Source organism: Rhinoraja longicauda, chromosome 1 (genome assembly GCF_053455715.1).
Source record: "Rhinoraja longicauda isolate Sanriku21f chromosome 1, sRhiLon1.1, whole genome shotgun sequence".
Taxonomy (NCBI): Eukaryota; Metazoa; Chordata; class Chondrichthyes; order Rajiformes; family Arhynchobatidae; genus Rhinoraja; species Rhinoraja longicauda.
Genome location: NC_135953.1, coordinates 56992889 through 57010153, shown reverse-complemented (window position 1 = coordinate 57010153; position 17265 = coordinate 56992889). Strand labels below are relative to the sequence as shown.

Below are 17265 nucleotides of genomic sequence, written 5' to 3'. Positions count from 1 at the left end.
TCCACAATCATACAGTATTTGCCTCCACCATCAACCCTGGCAATACATTCCAGGGGTGGTGCAATATGATTTTACCAGGTTGAATGCAAAAAAAAGCATTTCACTGTATCTAGATACATGCAACAATAAAGTATCATTGAACCAGTGATCAACATGATGCCAAAGCCTCACTACTCTGTACAAAAAAACTCACCCCACAAATCTCCATTAAATTTTCCCCCTCTCGCGTTATAGCTATGCCCTCTAGTGTTGGTCATTTTCACCCTGGGAAAAAGGTTCTAACTGTCTACCCTATCTATGCCAATGAGCTATTTTAGATCAGTCTCCCATGTGGGACTTCAAAGGCCTTCGTATGGTTCACATTGTATCAACCACATTACTCTCATCAAGGCGTTCAGACATTTTCTCCAAAAAAAGAATCAAATTTGACAAATTGAAAAACCTGGCTTGTTCATGTCCCTATCTTCCATGGAAGCTATCAGAGTAGAACAAGAAATCTAAAACTCCCTCTGTCACCATCACTTCAGCAACTTGTTCATATGCCCCACCCTTCTGTTCCTACCTGCCAGCAAGCAGCACTGGAAGTAACTCAGAGATTACAATCCGATATGTTTTACATTTTAATTTGCTATCTAGCCCCCTTAATTCAATCTTGCAGGATCTCCTGAACATTAAAAAAAAGCAGACACTAGAAACCTGAAATACAGACAGAGAATGCAGAAAAGGCTCAGCAGGTCAGGAAAGATTTGTGAAAAGGAACTGTCAGCATTTCAGGTCTTGGCAGGAATTCAGTTTATCCCCTCATTGATTTGATAGTCAAAAAAGCTTTCGGTACTTTGGCCTTCATCAGAGTATTTGGTGCAGTTGGGAGGTCATTTTGCAGTTAGATAAGATGTTGGCGAGGGCACATTTAGAGAATTATGTTTAGTTTCGGTCACCATGTTATAGCAAAGATGTCAAACTGGAAAGGGTGCAGGGAGGATTTATGAGGTGTTATAGACAATAGACAATAGGTGCAGGAGTTGGCCATTCGGCCCTTCGAGCCAGCACCGCCATTCAATGTGATCATGGCTGATCATTCTCAATCAGTACCCTGTTCCTACCTTCTCCCCATATCCCCTGACTCCGCTATCCTTAAGAGCTCTATCTAGCTCTCTCTTGAATGCATTCAGAGAATTGGCCTCCACTGCCTTCTGAGGCAGAGAATTCCACAGATTCACAACTCTCTGACTGAAAAAGTTTTTCCTCATCTCCGTTCTAAATGGCCTACCCCTTATTGCCAAGACTCAAGGGCCCAAACTTTCGGGAGAGATTGAGCAGGCTGGGACTTTATTCCTTGGAGTGCAGGAGGATGAGGGGTGATCTTCTAGAGATGTACAAAATTAGGAGAGAAATATGCACAGTCTTTTGCCCAGAGTTGGGGAATTGAGAACCAGAGGACAGAGGTTTAAGGTGAGGGGAGAAAGATTTAGTAGGAACCTGAGGGATATTTATATATGGAACGAGTTGCCGGAGGAGGTAGTTGAGGCAGATACTATTGCAATGTTTAAGATGCATTTAAATAGGTACATGGATAAAAATTGTTTTAAAGGGATATAGGCCAAACGCAGGAAGGTGGGACTAGTGTAGATGGGGCATGGGTTGGTGTGGGGAAGTTGGACGAAGGACCTGTTTCTATGCTGTATGACTCCATTGCACCATGTCACAGGCACTCATCACCCTCTGTATAAAAAAACATGCCCGATGCATCTCTTTTTATCTTTATCCCTCTCATCTTCAAGGTATGCCCTCTAGTATATATTTCCATCTTAGGAAAAAGGTTCTGACTATACCTCTATTAATTTAAATACTTCTATCAGGTCTCCCCCCTACCCAGGGCCGTCTTAACGCATGGGCCTGATGGGCACTTGCCCGGGGGCCCACGAGCATAGGGGCCCCATGCTGATCTGTGTATGTTAAGTGACTTGCAATAAATAAATACTACTTTAAAAATGTAGGTTCAATAAGTGCTTTTTTCGCAACATTTTCGGTCACTAAGTGCTTCTCACAGCGATCTGTAAGTGCTTTTCGCAACAATGTAGCACCCTAAGTCCATCGCTAAGTGCTTTTCGGTAAGTGCTTTTCTCCGGCACGACAGGGGGGGGGGCTGGTAGGGAAAGGGGGGTGGGGGAGAATAACGGTAGGGGCCCCAGTACACTGCTTTGCCCGGGGGCCCATAATGCTGTAAAAACTGCCTTGCCCCAACCCCCTGGCATTCCAAGTCTATCCAACCTCTTCCTCTAACTAATACTCCCAAATCCAGGCATTATTCTGGTAGACACAAAATGCTGGAGTAACTCTGCGGGACAGGCAGCATGTCTGGAGAGAAGGAATGGGTGACGTTTCGGGTCGAGACCCTTCTTCAGACTGATGTCAGGGGAGAGAGAGATACATAAATAAGGAAGTGTAAGGTGTGAAAATAGGACAAAGGGAATGTAGATCAAGAAAAATGTAGAATAGATCATTGTTCGCTGGGAGTTAGCTGCTTTTTTTAAATCTCTGTTCAAAGCAAACAGAGATAAAATGTAATCAGAGACAGTAAGACTGGTCGGAGAACTGGGAAGGAGGAGGGATGTAGAGAGGGATAGCAAGGGCTACTTGAAGTTAGAGAGGTTAATATTCATACTGCTGGGGTGTAAGCTACCCAAGCGAAATATCCAATTTGCGCTGGGCCTCACTCTGACAATGGAGGAGCCCCAGGACAGAAAGGTCAGTACGGGAATGAGAGGGGGAGTTAAAGTGTTTAGCAACCGGGAGATCAGGTAGGTTTAGCTGAACTGAGCGGAGATGCTCAGCAAAACGATCGCCGAGCCTGCGCTTGGTCTCGCCGATAAATAGGAGTCCACACCTGGAACAGAGGATACAGTAGATGAGGTTGGAGGAGGTGCAAGTAAACCTCTACCTCACCTGAGGGGGGAGGTATAAGGACAGGTGTTGCATCTCCTGCATTTGCAGGGGATTGTACCTTGGGAGGAGATGGTTTGGGTGGGAAGGGACTAGTTGACCAGGGAGTTATGGAGGGAATGGTCACTGCGGAAAGGGGTGGTGATGGGAAGATGTGGCAAGTGGTGGGATCCCGTTGGAGGTGGCAAAAATGTTGGAGGTTTATGTGCTGTAAGCGACGGCTGATGGGGTGGAAGGTTAGGACTAGGGGGACTCTGTACCAGTTATGACTGGGGGGAGGGGGAGCAAGAGCAGAGCTGTGGGATATTGAGGAGACCCTAGTGGGGGCCTCATCTATGATGGAAGAGGGGAACCCCTGTTCCCAAAAGAATGACATCTCCGATGTCCTGGTATGGAACACCTCATCTTGGGCGCAGATGCGGCTTAGACAGAGGAATTGGGAGGAGGAGTAAAGGTCCTCTACACCCTTTCCAAAGCCTTCACATCCTTTCTGTATTGGAGTTCCCAGAACTGCACACAATACTCCAACTGCAGCCTAACCAAAGTCCCATTAAGCTGCAACATGACTTCCTGACTCTTATATTCAATAGCCCGGCCAATGAAGGCAAGCATACCATATGTCTTCTTTACCATTCAGTTACTTGTGTTGCCACTTTCTGAGAGTTATGGACTAAGTCCCCAAGATCCCTCTGAACATCAATTTTATTAAGAGCATTAATTAAGTCTATTCATGCCATATTTTCCCCTTACATTAAACCTCCCAAAGTGCAATACCTCCAAGTTATTTGAATTAAACGCCAGCTGCCATTTTCTGCCCACTTCTGAATTTAATCTACTTTATACCATATACTTTGATAGCCTTCCTCACAGTCAGCGACCCCAGCAATCTTAGTGTCATCTGCAAACTTACTCACCAACCCATCCACGCTTATGTCCAAGTCATTTATATACTGTACATAGGCAGAGCACAGAGCCCTGTGGAACTTAAGTGGTCATAGACATCCAGTGTGCTGCTTGCTGCATGATCTCATTTCCATGAGAGCAAAGGCTTTGTCACCAGTTCATGGCAAGCTGCTGTGTAGGAGTAAGCAGGTGAGGAAGGGAAGGCAAAAGGGGCGGTAACCTGGTTGGGTTATCTGGCAATGCTGGTGTGTCGGTCAGTGCAACTCAAAACCCTTTTCACCAACAATCCCCATTTTACCATCCCTATTGCTGACCAGCGCAGTATGTGCTTGGCCACATTACCAAAATAAATGCTTACACAAAATAAACAATTGAAACTAAAACTGTAAATCAAATTTATCACGTTGAAATGAAATATTAAACTGGTCACCCATATAGTTTCCTTTTGCTTGTCCTAACACTCTTCTGCCATTCTACTCCAATGCTTACATTGTGACAAGTGTTGGTTTGTTAACTCTCACTGGAGAACAACTTTGAGTATCTTGTAGGCTAAAAGATACAACATTAGACTGCATGGTTGCAGCATAGGTCGCTGCACTCATGGCTGACAGCAGGGTCCACAGCTCACAGGCAGCAATGGAAGGGCAAATATTGCCATCAAAAGAGAGGAAAGCAGAGTTGTTCTCTTCACACCACTGTTACTGGGGCAGCAGGGGCAGCATGGTGGCGCAGTGTTACAGTTGCTGCCTTACCGGAGACCCAGGTTCGATCAGGACTACGGGTGCTGTCTGTATGGAGTTTGTACGTTCTCCCCATGCGTGGATTTTCAACGAGATCTTTGGTTTCCTCCCAGACGCACAGGTTTGTAGTTAAATTGGCTTGGTGAATGTACAAATTGTCCCTAGTGTGTTCAGGATAATGTTAATGTTCAGCAAAAGCTGGTCGGCGCTGTCGCGGTGGGCCGAAGAGACGGTTTCCGCATTGCATCTCTAAACTAAACTAAACTCCATTCTGAAGAAGGGTCTCGACCCGAAACGTCACCCATTCCTCCTCTCCCGAGATGCTGCCTGACCTGCTGAGTTACTCCAGCATTTTGTGAATAAATCAATTTGTACCAGCATCTGCAGTTATTTTCTTAAACTCCATCAGTATATTGCCTCAGTCATCCTTGTAATCAACCAGGACGTTGCAAAGTACTGTTTTAACCTGCAGGCTTCTTTAGACTCTGGCGTTTCTCGTCATTTAATTTAACGGCATCATGTATGGCAGAGGCATTGTGGGTCGCAGGAGCTGTTCCTGTATTGTACTATTCTATGTCATCCCAGAGCAGTAAAGGGTGCTTACATGATCAAAGTTTAATCATCCTAGATGTCATTCATCTTTTGTTGCAATTAAAGCTGAACCACTGGCTATCTGACGTTGCAATAAAATTAAGTCCTCAACTATGCCAACTGCACATGAGGACACGAGAAATAGGAGCAGGAGTACACCATCTAGTCTATCTACATAACTGGAGTCACAAAAGGTGGCCAGTTCCTTTGAAGCAGCACCCAAGCACCGAATGTATTAACATAAAAGGAGGAAGTATAAACACTGGAATGGAATATAAGGGCCAAAATGGCCTGTTTCCATGGAGCAAATACTTCTTGGATTACACTGAAAATTAGTTGCCTGTCACTTACCACAATCCACCAGCAATCTTTCAGAATCATTGGTGCTTCAATGAATGGAGCCATCAGTAATTTCCACGGTTGTTTCCTTCATAAGTCCAGGTCATTTATTTAAAATATGAGAAACCCTATCCCTGACATCCATGGAACGTATCTGACCATTTGTGTTGCCCTTCCCGTCCTGTGTCTCACCAAATCTTTAGCTACATTCTCTTCAGTTGTTCTTTTCACAATCTTGAGGACAAAGCTCTATGTGGGCATTTAACAATAAGTTAAAAAATAATTACCTCCTCTAGCATTTCAAGTTCCTCTTCCAGCTGCTGTGTTTCCTCCTTCACGGCCATCAAGAATTCGGTAACAGATTGTCGAGGATGCATTCCTTTTTCAAACCGGTTGTACATACTCCTCCAAAACCTGCGCAAAAACACAATCTCCAATTAGTATTTCCAAATGCCAGGAATTATTTGAGCCAAATTTTGGCAACGCTGAAAATCTGAAATAAAAACAAAAAACGCATGATGCACTCTGGCAACATCTATGGAAACAGAAAGTGTTACATTCAAGTTCTGACAAAGGGTCTCAGAGTTGAAACATTAAGTCCGTTTCTTTCTCTACAGATGCTGCCTTTCCTTGAGTGTTTCCTGAGGCTCTTTGAGGCGCTGATCAAGCCGCATTTGGAGTACTGTGAGCAAATTTGGGCCCCATATCTGAGGAAGGATGTGCTGGCTCTGGAGTGGGCCCAGAGGATGTTTACAAGGATGATTCCAGGAATGAGTGGGTTAGCACATGATGAGCATTTGACAGCACTGGGCCTCTACTCGCTGGAGTTTAGAAGGTTGAGGGGGGACCTCACTGAAACTTACAGAATAATGAAAGGCATAGAGTGGATGTGGAAAGCATGTTTCCACTGGTGGGAGAGTCTAGGAACACAGGTAAATTAAAGGGTGCTCTTTTGGAAAGGAAGTAAGGAGGAACTTCTTTAGTCAGAGGTAGTTAATCTGCGGAACTCATTGCCACAGAGGGCTGTGTAGGCCAAGTCAGTGGATATTTTTAAGGCAAGGATAGACAAATTAGTGATTAGAATGGGTGTCAAGAGTTATGGGGAGAAGGAGGCAGAGGTCAGCCATGATTGAATGGCGGAGTAGACTCGATGGGCCGAATGGCATAATTCTACTCCAAATATTTGTGGACTTGTGAACTTGTTTCCAGTAATTTCTGGTTTTGTTTCAGCATTCTGAAGTTATGTCTCACAGAAGCTTATCTGCCCTGTAGAAAAGATATAGAGTTGGAGCAATAACTTTGTAAAAGGAAATAGTATGATTGCACTGAATCTTCCTCTTACATATTTCCTATTATTCATACTTCATGTCTGCCTTCTCCAACATTGCAATAGTATCAGTTCAAAAATACAAGAGAAGTCATATGACCCTTATATCTGATGAATCATCTATAACCCTGTTCTATTTTCATAAAGTCAAATATTACATTACGATAAAGAAAGAAAATTAATGGTTATGAAGTAAAAATTGTTGTTCAGCATTAACAATACCAGGATGACTTCTCAACAAGCACTTTCTATGTGGTCAATAAAAAGATTCTTCATGAGAGGAATAGATTGGATAGATGCACAGAGTCTCTTGTTCAGAGTAGGTGAATCAAGGACCAGAGGACATAGGTTTAAGGTGAAGGGGAAAAGATTTAATAGGAATTTGAGGGGTAACTTTTTCACACAAAGGGTGGTGGGTGTATGGAACAAGCTGCCAGAGGAGAAGGTTGAGACTGGGACTATCCCAACGTTTAAGAAACAGTTAGACAGCCACATGAATAGGACAGGTTTGGAGGGATATGGACCAAACGCAGGCAGGTGGGACTAGCATAGCTGGGTCATGTTGGCCTGTGTGGGCAAGTTGAGCCGAAGGGACTGCTTCCACACTGTATCACTCTATGAGTGTGTGTATGGTTAAGTAAAACGCTAAATAATCCAAAATCCTTTTAAATTTGTTTCCACAAATCAATAAAATGTTGTAATTTCGGGACTATATTCAGTCAATAAATAATATTCAGACAGTTGTGAAACTATCAGTTTTGGGTGAAGTGTGAACAAAAATGGTCTCTAAAAATTTGCATTCTCCAATATGTTCATTGCCAATGATCAATAATGGTCATTCGGTAAATGGACTGGGAGGGATTTTGGTGTTGCAGTCAGTATTCTATGCCTAATTACCCATTGGGGAAGATTTTATAAAAACAGCTTCATGTTCAGTAAAACAATTGGAAATCTACTGAGTAAGAAGAGGCACACAATTCGCCAAATAAAATGTTTAGAACACAAGGTAGAGATTATTAACCAGCAATAATTGGGTAAAATTGGCAGTCACGGTCCAGAAGTTGAACAAGCAATCTAGGCAGTAAATCCACAATACAGCGCTTTTTTAGGTGACTATTCAAATTAGAAATTGATCACGTGTTGCATCTTCCTTTCTGAGTGGTTGTAATAGATCTAATTACACTATATGAATACTTGCAAATAGTTTCTCCCATTGTGTTGGCCAGCATTAATAGACGATTGATTTTAAAAGATACAGCATGGAAACATGCCATTCGGCCTACCGAGTCCACGCCAATCATCGATTACCCATTCACATTAGTTATAACAATAATAATAATAAACATTTATTTTATATAGCGCTTTTCCAAGTGCTCAAAGACGCTTTACAAAACAGTCATGACATAAAAACAAACAGACGCACTGTCCTGACGGAGAAGCGGCGAACAAATAGCGCCAGCGTCCTCTCACGTCAGGGTCCGGCAGTAGACAATAAAGAACACAAGACACACAATTACAATTTTTAACACAAACAGCCATCACAGTGATTGCTCCAGGCACACCCTCACTGTGATGGAAGGCAAGAAAAGTCTTATCTCCTCCTCATTCTTCTCCCGTGGTGCCATGAGGCGATCGAGCCTCCCGACTTTTGAAGCCCCCACCGGGCGATGGAAAGTCCCAGGGCCAAGCCGAGCAGGCCGATGAAGGTCCTGAGCCCCCACCAGGCGATGGAAAGTGCCGCGGCCAGTTCTATGTTATTCCACATTTGGATGATTGGAGCAATTTACAGAAGCTTAATAACCTACAAACCCATTCGTCTTTGGGATGAAGGAGGAAACCAGTGCACCTGGAGGAAACCGACGTGGTCACGGGGAGAATGTGAAAACTTCACACAGAGTGCATCCAAGGTCTGGATCAAACATGGGTCCCTGACACTGTGAGGCAGCAGCTCTACCAGCTGCACCACTGTGCCACCCTGAAGTAGATGTAATTCAAAAGTATTTCATTAGCTATTGCGTGTTTTGAGACAGTCCAAGGATATTAACAGCAAGATATTGACACATGTTTTCCTTCTAATTTGTTCTCAAAGATAGTGGTGTAAAATAATAATGAAATGCTAAACTAATGCACCAACCTGAAGTTAGATGGAGCTGTGTGAGGCCTCAGGACTCCTTGAGTTTGACTATGATTTTGTCTGTACAAAGGATTTTTATAATCTACACAATTATTCCACAGATGAGCCCATAGTGAGTGAGTTTTCTCCTTAATTCTGTCAAAAAAGAAAGCAATTTCAACACAATTAAACACATCTTCCACCTGCCAGAGTGAATTGATAAAAAGATCCAGCAGAAAATACAAAGGTTATTAAATCTCCAACTAACAATGATCTGCAGAATATATTGTATTAAGGATGACTCACAAATTTATTTGTCCAAAAAATCATAAGGTCAAGAGTGATAGGAGTAGAATTAAGCCATTCGGCCCATCAAGTCTACTCCACCAATCAATCATGGCTGATCTATCTCTCCTTCCTAACCCCATTCTCTTGCCTTCTCCACATAACTTCTGATACCTGTACTAATCAAGAATCTATCTATCTCTGCCTTAAAAATATCCACTGACTTGGCCACCACGGGCTTTTGTGGCAAATAATTCCACAGATTCACCACCCTCTGACCAAAGAAATTTCTCCTCATCTCCTTCATAAAAGAACATCCTTTAATTCTGAGGCTATGACCTCCAGTCCTAGACTCTCCCACTTGTGGAAACATCCTCTCCACATCCACTCTACCTAAGTCTTTCACTATTCTATATATTTCAACGAGGTCCCCCCTCATTCTTCTAAATTCCAGCGAGTACAGGCCAGTGCCAACCAACGTGTGGCACCTCACACCAAATGTGCGGCACCTTTATCAAAGGCTTTCTGAAAATCTAAGTAAAAACCATCTACTGACTCTCCTTTGTCTGTCCTGCTATTTACTTCTTCAAAGAATTCCAGCAAATGTGCCAAGCAAGACCTCCCCTTCACAAAACCATGCTGACTTTGGCCTATTTTATCGTGAACCTCTAAGTACTCCGTAACCTCATCCTTTATAATGGATCCTTTACAAAATCTTACCAACCACCGAAGTCAGACTAAGCGGCCTATAGTTCCCACTTTTTTCCCCATTATCACTTCCCCATTATCATTCCCCAGCGGTCCAACTTCCACACTTGCCTCTTTCTTACCCTTTATATAACTGAAGAAACCCTTGCTATCCTCTTTTATATTATTGGCTAGCTTACCTTCCTATTTCAACTTTTCTCCCCATATTGCCTTTTTAGTTACCTTCTGTTATTCTTTAAAATCTTCCCAATCCTCTGACTTCCCACTAATCTTTGCTATGTTATACGCCTTCTCTTTTAATTTTATACTGTCCTTGACTTCCCTTGTCAGCCACGGTCACCTCTTTCCTCCCCCTAGAATCTTTCTTCCTCTTTGGAATGAAAAAATCCTGCATTTTCCGGATTATTCCCAGAAATTCCTGCCATTGCTGTTCCACTGTCACCCCTGCTAGGGTCCCTTTCCAGTCAACTTTGGCAAGCCCCTCCCCCTTGCTCAGTTGCAATTCCAACACATCCAATTTCATCTTCTCCCTCTCAAATTGTAGATTAAAAATTAAAAGTCATCATGTGATAAATAGTGAGTTTACTATATCAATTTTAGTCTTAATAGGCAATGCAAAAAAATATTATTCAGGTCAAAAAGCTGGAGAAATCTGTGTTCTTGCATCCAGAAATTTGAGATGGTGTACCTAGAAGCAGGAAATTACCTTTTTTTTTAAAGCTGGATTTATTATATTCTATCTTTCTCAGGTTTATATTGGAGGTAGAAAATTTATCTTAAACATGAATCCTCACAAATTAGTTAGACGGGTATGTGTAGAAAGGAACTGCAGATGCTGGTTTAAACCGAAGATAGACACAAAAAGCTAGAGTAACTCAGCGGGACAGACAGCATCTCTGGAGAGAAGGAATGGGTGGCGTTTTGGGTCGAGACCCTTCTTCAGAAACAGCACACATTCCTTCCCTCCCGTGATGCTGCTTGTCCTGCTGAGTTTTTGTGTCTATCTTTAGTTAGACAGGTACATGGATAGGACAGGTTTGGAGGGATATGGACCAAATGCAGGCAGGTGGGACTAATGTAGCTGGAACATGTTGGCCAGTATGGGCAAGTTGGGCCGAAAGGCCTGTTTCCACACAATCACTCCATAACTAGAAACTTATGCCACCGGAGGGAGCTAAAATTCAGAGAAGAACCTTTTTGCAAATGGATTAATGATGCCAAATGATTCTCAAAGCAGACAAAGTTAACACCAGATGAGAGGATTAGCTGGAATCAACAGATATATTCCACAGTAAATATAAAGTACAAAACAAAATAAGTTGAAAACCATTTGAGCCAAATAGTTCAAATTCTGTCCCCCTACAAAATAAAATGAAAAGGTAGTGATATCTAGCTCATTTGTAAAAGTTTCAAAACTTGATATAAAAGTGCTTAGTAACAAAGTTTCAATGTTTGCACAAGAGTATGAGTATCAAAATGTATTTGCAATTAAACTGTTTAAGTCAGGCTTTACATTTGGCATATAATAAATGAACTAATCACAAATATATGAATTGGACAAATTTGACAATGTGAATGAACAGAATTGTTTTTTTCTCCATTAAAAGTTATTTTCTGAGGGTAAACGAGTACATCTTTATTTCTCCCGCTGAGATGTGAACTGGGAGATTTATCTGCCTAGAATTATGTGAAGATAGACACAAAAAGCTGGAGTAACTCACCGGGACAGGCAGCAGCTCTGGAGAGAAGGAATAGGTGACGTTTTGGGTTGAGACCCTTCTTCAGATGTTAAGGTGATATTGAATAAAAACTTTCTTCCGAAGATGAGCAGGACAAATGTTTAAGATGCTTGTTTTATTCATTTTTCTTGTTCTGATAATGGGTCAATGACCTGAAACATTGTTTACCTCTCCATAGGTGCAGCCTGACCTATTGAGTATTTCCAGCATTTGCTGTTTTTATTTAAGACATCCAACATCTATTGGTTTGCTTCTCATTGCTTTTCAATATTTAAAACATATCTTACCTCAGCTCTTTGCTCTCTTTATTGTTGTTGCAAATAAAATTACCAAATTGGCAAGAGTAGACATGATGATGAATGTACACCAGAAATCTTTCATTGAACTCAAAGGCACAAGGAAATTGTTCCATTAGCTGCCAGACACAGTCAAAAAACTGGTCAATTACTGGTGAAACCTCCCTCGGATCACCATCCAAGTGGCTGCACCTGGAAATGAAAGGGCAAGGTGGAGTTGTCAGATTCTTGTTGGAAGACAAAATATAAAAGAAAATACTCCATTCTGATAGTTTACACCTATATTCTCCAACAAGATTTACTGAGTAGCCACTCGTTGCTAGGATAGTACACTTTTACCCACATGCAGTAATATTAGTAAGAAATAAATGCCTTGCATAGAACAAAACGGTGCAGGTAAAACTATTTATTGATGGGAGAAACTTTTGAATGCAGCCAATGAAGTAATGGTTTTGGTATAGAAGCATACTCTTTGGAAATACAAGTACAGTAAACCCTTGTTTTTTTACAGACCACTTTATAATGGATTTTGGTTATGGCGGACAGACCTACCGGCGGACGTCATTGCCAGGCTGGTATGCCGATGTCTTCCCCCCACCATTTCCTCGGCTGTGCTTGCGTCACCGCCCCTGCCTGCATTTTCTGATGCCACCCCCGACCCACACAGCTTTCTTCTGCCTCCACCACAGCGTGTATTGCCTTGGAGCTTTGTAGCTTAGGGCAGGTAAGGCTTTGGTTTAATGTTTCAGCAGAAAGAAGGCACCTCTGTCAATGCAATTCTTGCTCAGCTTAAATTTTATTGTTGGGTCTCTACACATGAAATGCCATACATTACACTCACTTATAGAGGCAATTGGTAATAATGGACACCATTCCCTCCCCCTCCCCCCCCCATGGTCTGCTATAACAAGGGTTTACTGCATTGCGATTAGGCATCCAAAAATCCTGCCATTGATCTTTTATGACAAACCCAAAATCCAATGTACAACTTCAAGATTCCCAATCAGTGCAAATGGGTGAAGCCTAATCAATTCAATTTGACTGTAATGTGCACAGACTTGTAAAGGCGATATACAGTTATCCCAACTGGTAACCCTTCCCTGTTCATTTGTAGATGGCTTCCATGGGGCTCCATGCTTCCAGGGCTCAGTGGTATATAACCCGAGGAGAGTCAGATTTTCTCGTGGTTCAGTGAAGCCTTATTCCCAAAATGACCTAAAGCTTTACAGGTTATCAAAAGGATCTAAAAATGTATTGGGCAAACATAAAAATCCAAATAATTAAAACGGTTTAAAAGATGCAAAAAAAAGGCCAATATGAAAGAAAGCTCCTACATTTGTCAAAGGAAATAGTTGAGCCAGGTACAATAACAACATTTAAAAGACATTTGGGCAGGAACATGGACAAGAAAGGTTTAGATATGGCCCAAATGCAGGTAAATGGTTCTAGCCTAGGTGGGGCACCTTGGTCAACATGGGCAAGTTGGGCCAAAGGACCTATTTCCTTGTTGTATGATTCATTAAGCAAACTGGTTACTCAAATGGCTATCCACCTTGTAATAACAAAATATCTAATGGAAACAACAACAGAATAAGTGACCAGCACTGTATGCGATGACCTTCAGAAATCCATGACTCTTACAAGGGTCAGTGATGAAAGCTGGAAGGAAACTGTAGATCAAGATTGTTATTTAGAACACTCAACAATGTAGGAAACAGGTAAGACAGCTCAGTTCACAGTGGAGATGAGATGCCATAACTACATCCACTAAAGTAAATGAATGGGATCAGTAAGATTGACAAGCGCTTCAAGGGAAATGCTGCTGTGTTCTGATAACGATCACAGAGAGATCCACGCAAGTACTGTCATCCTTTTGAAGGAGGAAGTGGTGTTCTCTCTGCTTGAGTGGATGCCCATCCTCAGCAGTCCCTTGAAAGTCTGAATGAAAGGTGAACAGAAGAGCATCACTTTGATTCAACTCTGTGCTCTGACAGCTGTCAATTATGATGAAGCAAGAGGAACATTCTACGTCACACTACCAGCTGAGTTAGAGAGCACTCCAGGCCATGACCTGACCATGTCATAGGAGACATGAACATCAAGTTCAAAAAGGGTGATATTCTCGTTGGTCCTTATGGGTGAGAAGTACATATATATAAATAGTTTATTCTGATTGGAATTCCATGGAGCGTGTTCAGAACTTCCACCACCCAGGCAATCTTTCTGTTTTCTTTATCTTTCCTTTCTTTTTCTTATTAAGGATTAATACAGGGGGAGGGATGTGGGAGGGGGGTTGGGAGGGATGACTTGTTTAAAAAAGTTCTGTTAAAAAAAAAATTTTTTTAAAAGCACACAAAAAAAAGGGTGACATAAACAAAACAGACATGAGCAAACTAGTACTATGAGTAAATTTGGGGCCCATATCTGAGGAAGGACCTGCTGGCTCTGGAGAGGGGGTTTACAGGAATGATTCCAGGAATGAGTGGGTTAGCATATGATGAGCCCTTATTGAAACTTACAGAATAATGAAAGGCAGGGATAGAGTGGATGTGGAAAGGATGTTTCCACTGGTTGGAGAGTCTAGGACTAGAGGTCATAGCCACAGAATTAAAGGGCGCTCTTTTAGAAAGGAGGTGAGGAGAACTTCTTTAGTCAGAGGGTAGTTAATCTGTGGAACTCATTGCCACAGAGGGCTGTGGAGGCCGCCTGTGGATATTTTCGAGACAGAGATGGACAAATTCTTGCTTAGAACGGGTGTCAAGGGTTAAGGGGAGAAGGCAGGGAGTAGGAGGCAGAGATCAGCCATGATTGAATGGCAGAGTAGACTCGATGGGCCGAATGGCCTAATTCTGCTCCTATAACTTGTGAACTTGGGTGTGGCACCTGATTGCAAATGGGGTGGAGGTTTGCTGATCTCTGCAATATGAAAAATGTAATCTTCAATTGAATGTTATTCCAATCTATGAAAGTCCCAAGCTGACATGCTGCTACTCAAGAGTCCAAAGTAAGAACTGGACTTGATGTGATGATCAAGGTAAATATGAGGCTTACTGTCAGAAATCAAAGTGGGAAGAAGGGTGGAATTGGCAGTTACAGACTCTATCAAAATAAAACTGAGAAATGCAGATCCGTGGTGATGAAGTGCTTTGAGGTTGGTTATATTGGATAGCAACTACCTCAACAAGAACCTCGACCCACTACAGTTTGCCTCCCGTCACAACAGGTCAACGGAGGATGGAATCTCACTGGATCTCCACTGCACTGGACCGCTTGGACAATAAAAATACTTACGTCAGGCTGTTGTTTATAGACTACAGCTCGGTGTTCAATATCATCATCCCTCCAAGCTGGTTACCAGGCCTGGCCAAGCTGGCCATCCGTGAGTCACGGCGCCAGATGGAAGAGGGCTCTGCACGAGCCAGCTGCCTGCCCCTTTTCTGGGGTTACGTCCGTGCCCGGGCGGTTTTGGAGAGGGACTATGCGCTGTCCACGGGCACCCTGGGGGATTTCTGGGACCGCTGAGCACCGCGGGGGGTTGAATGCATCCTTGACAAGGATTGTAACATAGTTTATTTAGTAGTTTATTTAGTGTATTTGTTAGCCTTGTATTATGGTGGTGGGTTCTGTTTTGTTTTATTGTAGTGTAAATATTATTTTCAATAATTGAATAAATTCTTTGATTAAAAAAAGAAAAAAAAAGAAAGGCAAGCAGCTGGTTACCAAGCTCACGGAACTGGGTCTCTGCGCATCCCTCTGCAATTGGATCCTTGACTTCCTCATCCACAGTCCGCGAATTGGCAGAAATACTTCCTCCTCATTAACAATCAGTACAGGGAGCACCTCAAGGCTGCGTGCTCAGCCCCCTGCTCTACTCACCCTATACTCATGACTGCACGAACTCCATCTTCAAGTTCGCCGATGACACCACCATTGTTGGACAATAGACAATAGACAATAGACAATAGACAATAGACAATAGGTGCAGGAGTAGGCCATTCAGCCCTTCGAGCCAGCACCGCCATTCAATGCGATCATGGCTGATCACTCTCAATCAGTACCCCGTTCCTGCCTTCTCCCCATACCCCCTCACTCCGCTATCCTTAAGAGCTCTATCCAGCTCTCTCTTGAAAGCATCCAACGAACTGGCCTCCACTGCCTTCTGAGGCAGAGAATTCCACACCTTCACCACTCTCTGACTGAAAAAGTTCTTCCTCATCTCCGTTCTAAATGGCCTACCCCTTATTCTTAAACTGTGGCCCCTTGTTCTGGACTCCCCCAACATTGGGAACATGTTTCCTGCCTCTAATGTGTCCAATCCCCTAATTATCTTATATGTTTCAATAAGATCCCCCCTCATCCTTCTAAATTCCAGTGTATACAAGCCCTGGACGAATTACTGATGGTGATGAGTCAGAATATAGAAGTGAGATCGAGCGTTTGACCAAATGGTGCCAGCACAACAACCTGGCTCTCAATATCAGTAAAACCAATGAACTGATTGTGAACTTTGGAAGAGGAAGGATGACGACCCACAATCCTGTTTATATCAACGGGACAATGGTGGAGAGAGTCAAAAACTTTAAATTCCTGGGCGTGCATACTTCCAAAGATCTTTCCTGGACCCAGCACACTGATGCAATTATAAATAAAGCACATCAAGCACATACTTCCTGAGAAGATTACGGAGATTCGGTATGTCAAAGAGGATTCTTTTGAACATCTACAGGTGTACAGTAGAGAGCATATTGACTGGTTGCATCATGGCCTGGTTCGGCAACTTGGAACTCCCAGGAGTGGAAAAGACTACAAAAAGTTGTGAACACTGCCCAGTCCATCACCGGCTCTGACCTCCCCACAATCAAAGGGATTTATCGGAGTCACTGCCTCAAAAAGGCAGCCAGCATCATCAGAGACCCACACCATCCTGGCCACACACTCTTTTCACCACTGCCATCGGGAAGAAGGTACAGGAAATGTAACGTCCAGGTTCAGGAATAGCTTCTTCCCTACAGCCATCAGGCTATTAAACACTACATCCTCAAATAAGCTCTGAGCGACAATAGACTATTATTATTATTATTATTATTACTACAGTACTATTGTTTGTTTTTTGAGTATGTGTATGTATGTATGTGTGTGTGTGTGTGTGTGTGTGTGTGTGTACTTGTGAATATGTGTATATATACACACTGAACTTTTTTTCTCTCTTTATCATATTGTTTACAGTCTTCTTAGTCCTCTGTCATGGCTGACCATGGGTGATGCATCCTAGTTGGCTGTT

At 42.7% G+C, this 17265-nt stretch overlaps 1 protein-coding gene across 4 annotated transcripts in view; it reads right to left on the bottom strand.

The window, feature by feature from the left end:
- mtmr7b (myotubularin related protein 7b) overlaps positions 1-17265 on the bottom strand; it is an 80682-nt gene that overhangs the window by 3481 nt on the left and 59936 nt on the right. For all 4 annotated transcript variants that reach the window (XM_078397873.1, XM_078397883.1, XM_078397852.1 and 1 more), the window contains 3 exons: positions 11976-12176; positions 8978-9112; positions 5804-5930 (listed from right to left, as the gene is read on the bottom strand). In XM_078397873.1, coding sequence (XP_078253999.1) covers positions 5804-5930; positions 8978-9112; positions 11976-12176 — 463 coding nt within the window. The remainder of the gene's footprint in view (positions 1-5803; positions 5931-8977; positions 9113-11975; positions 12177-17265) is intronic.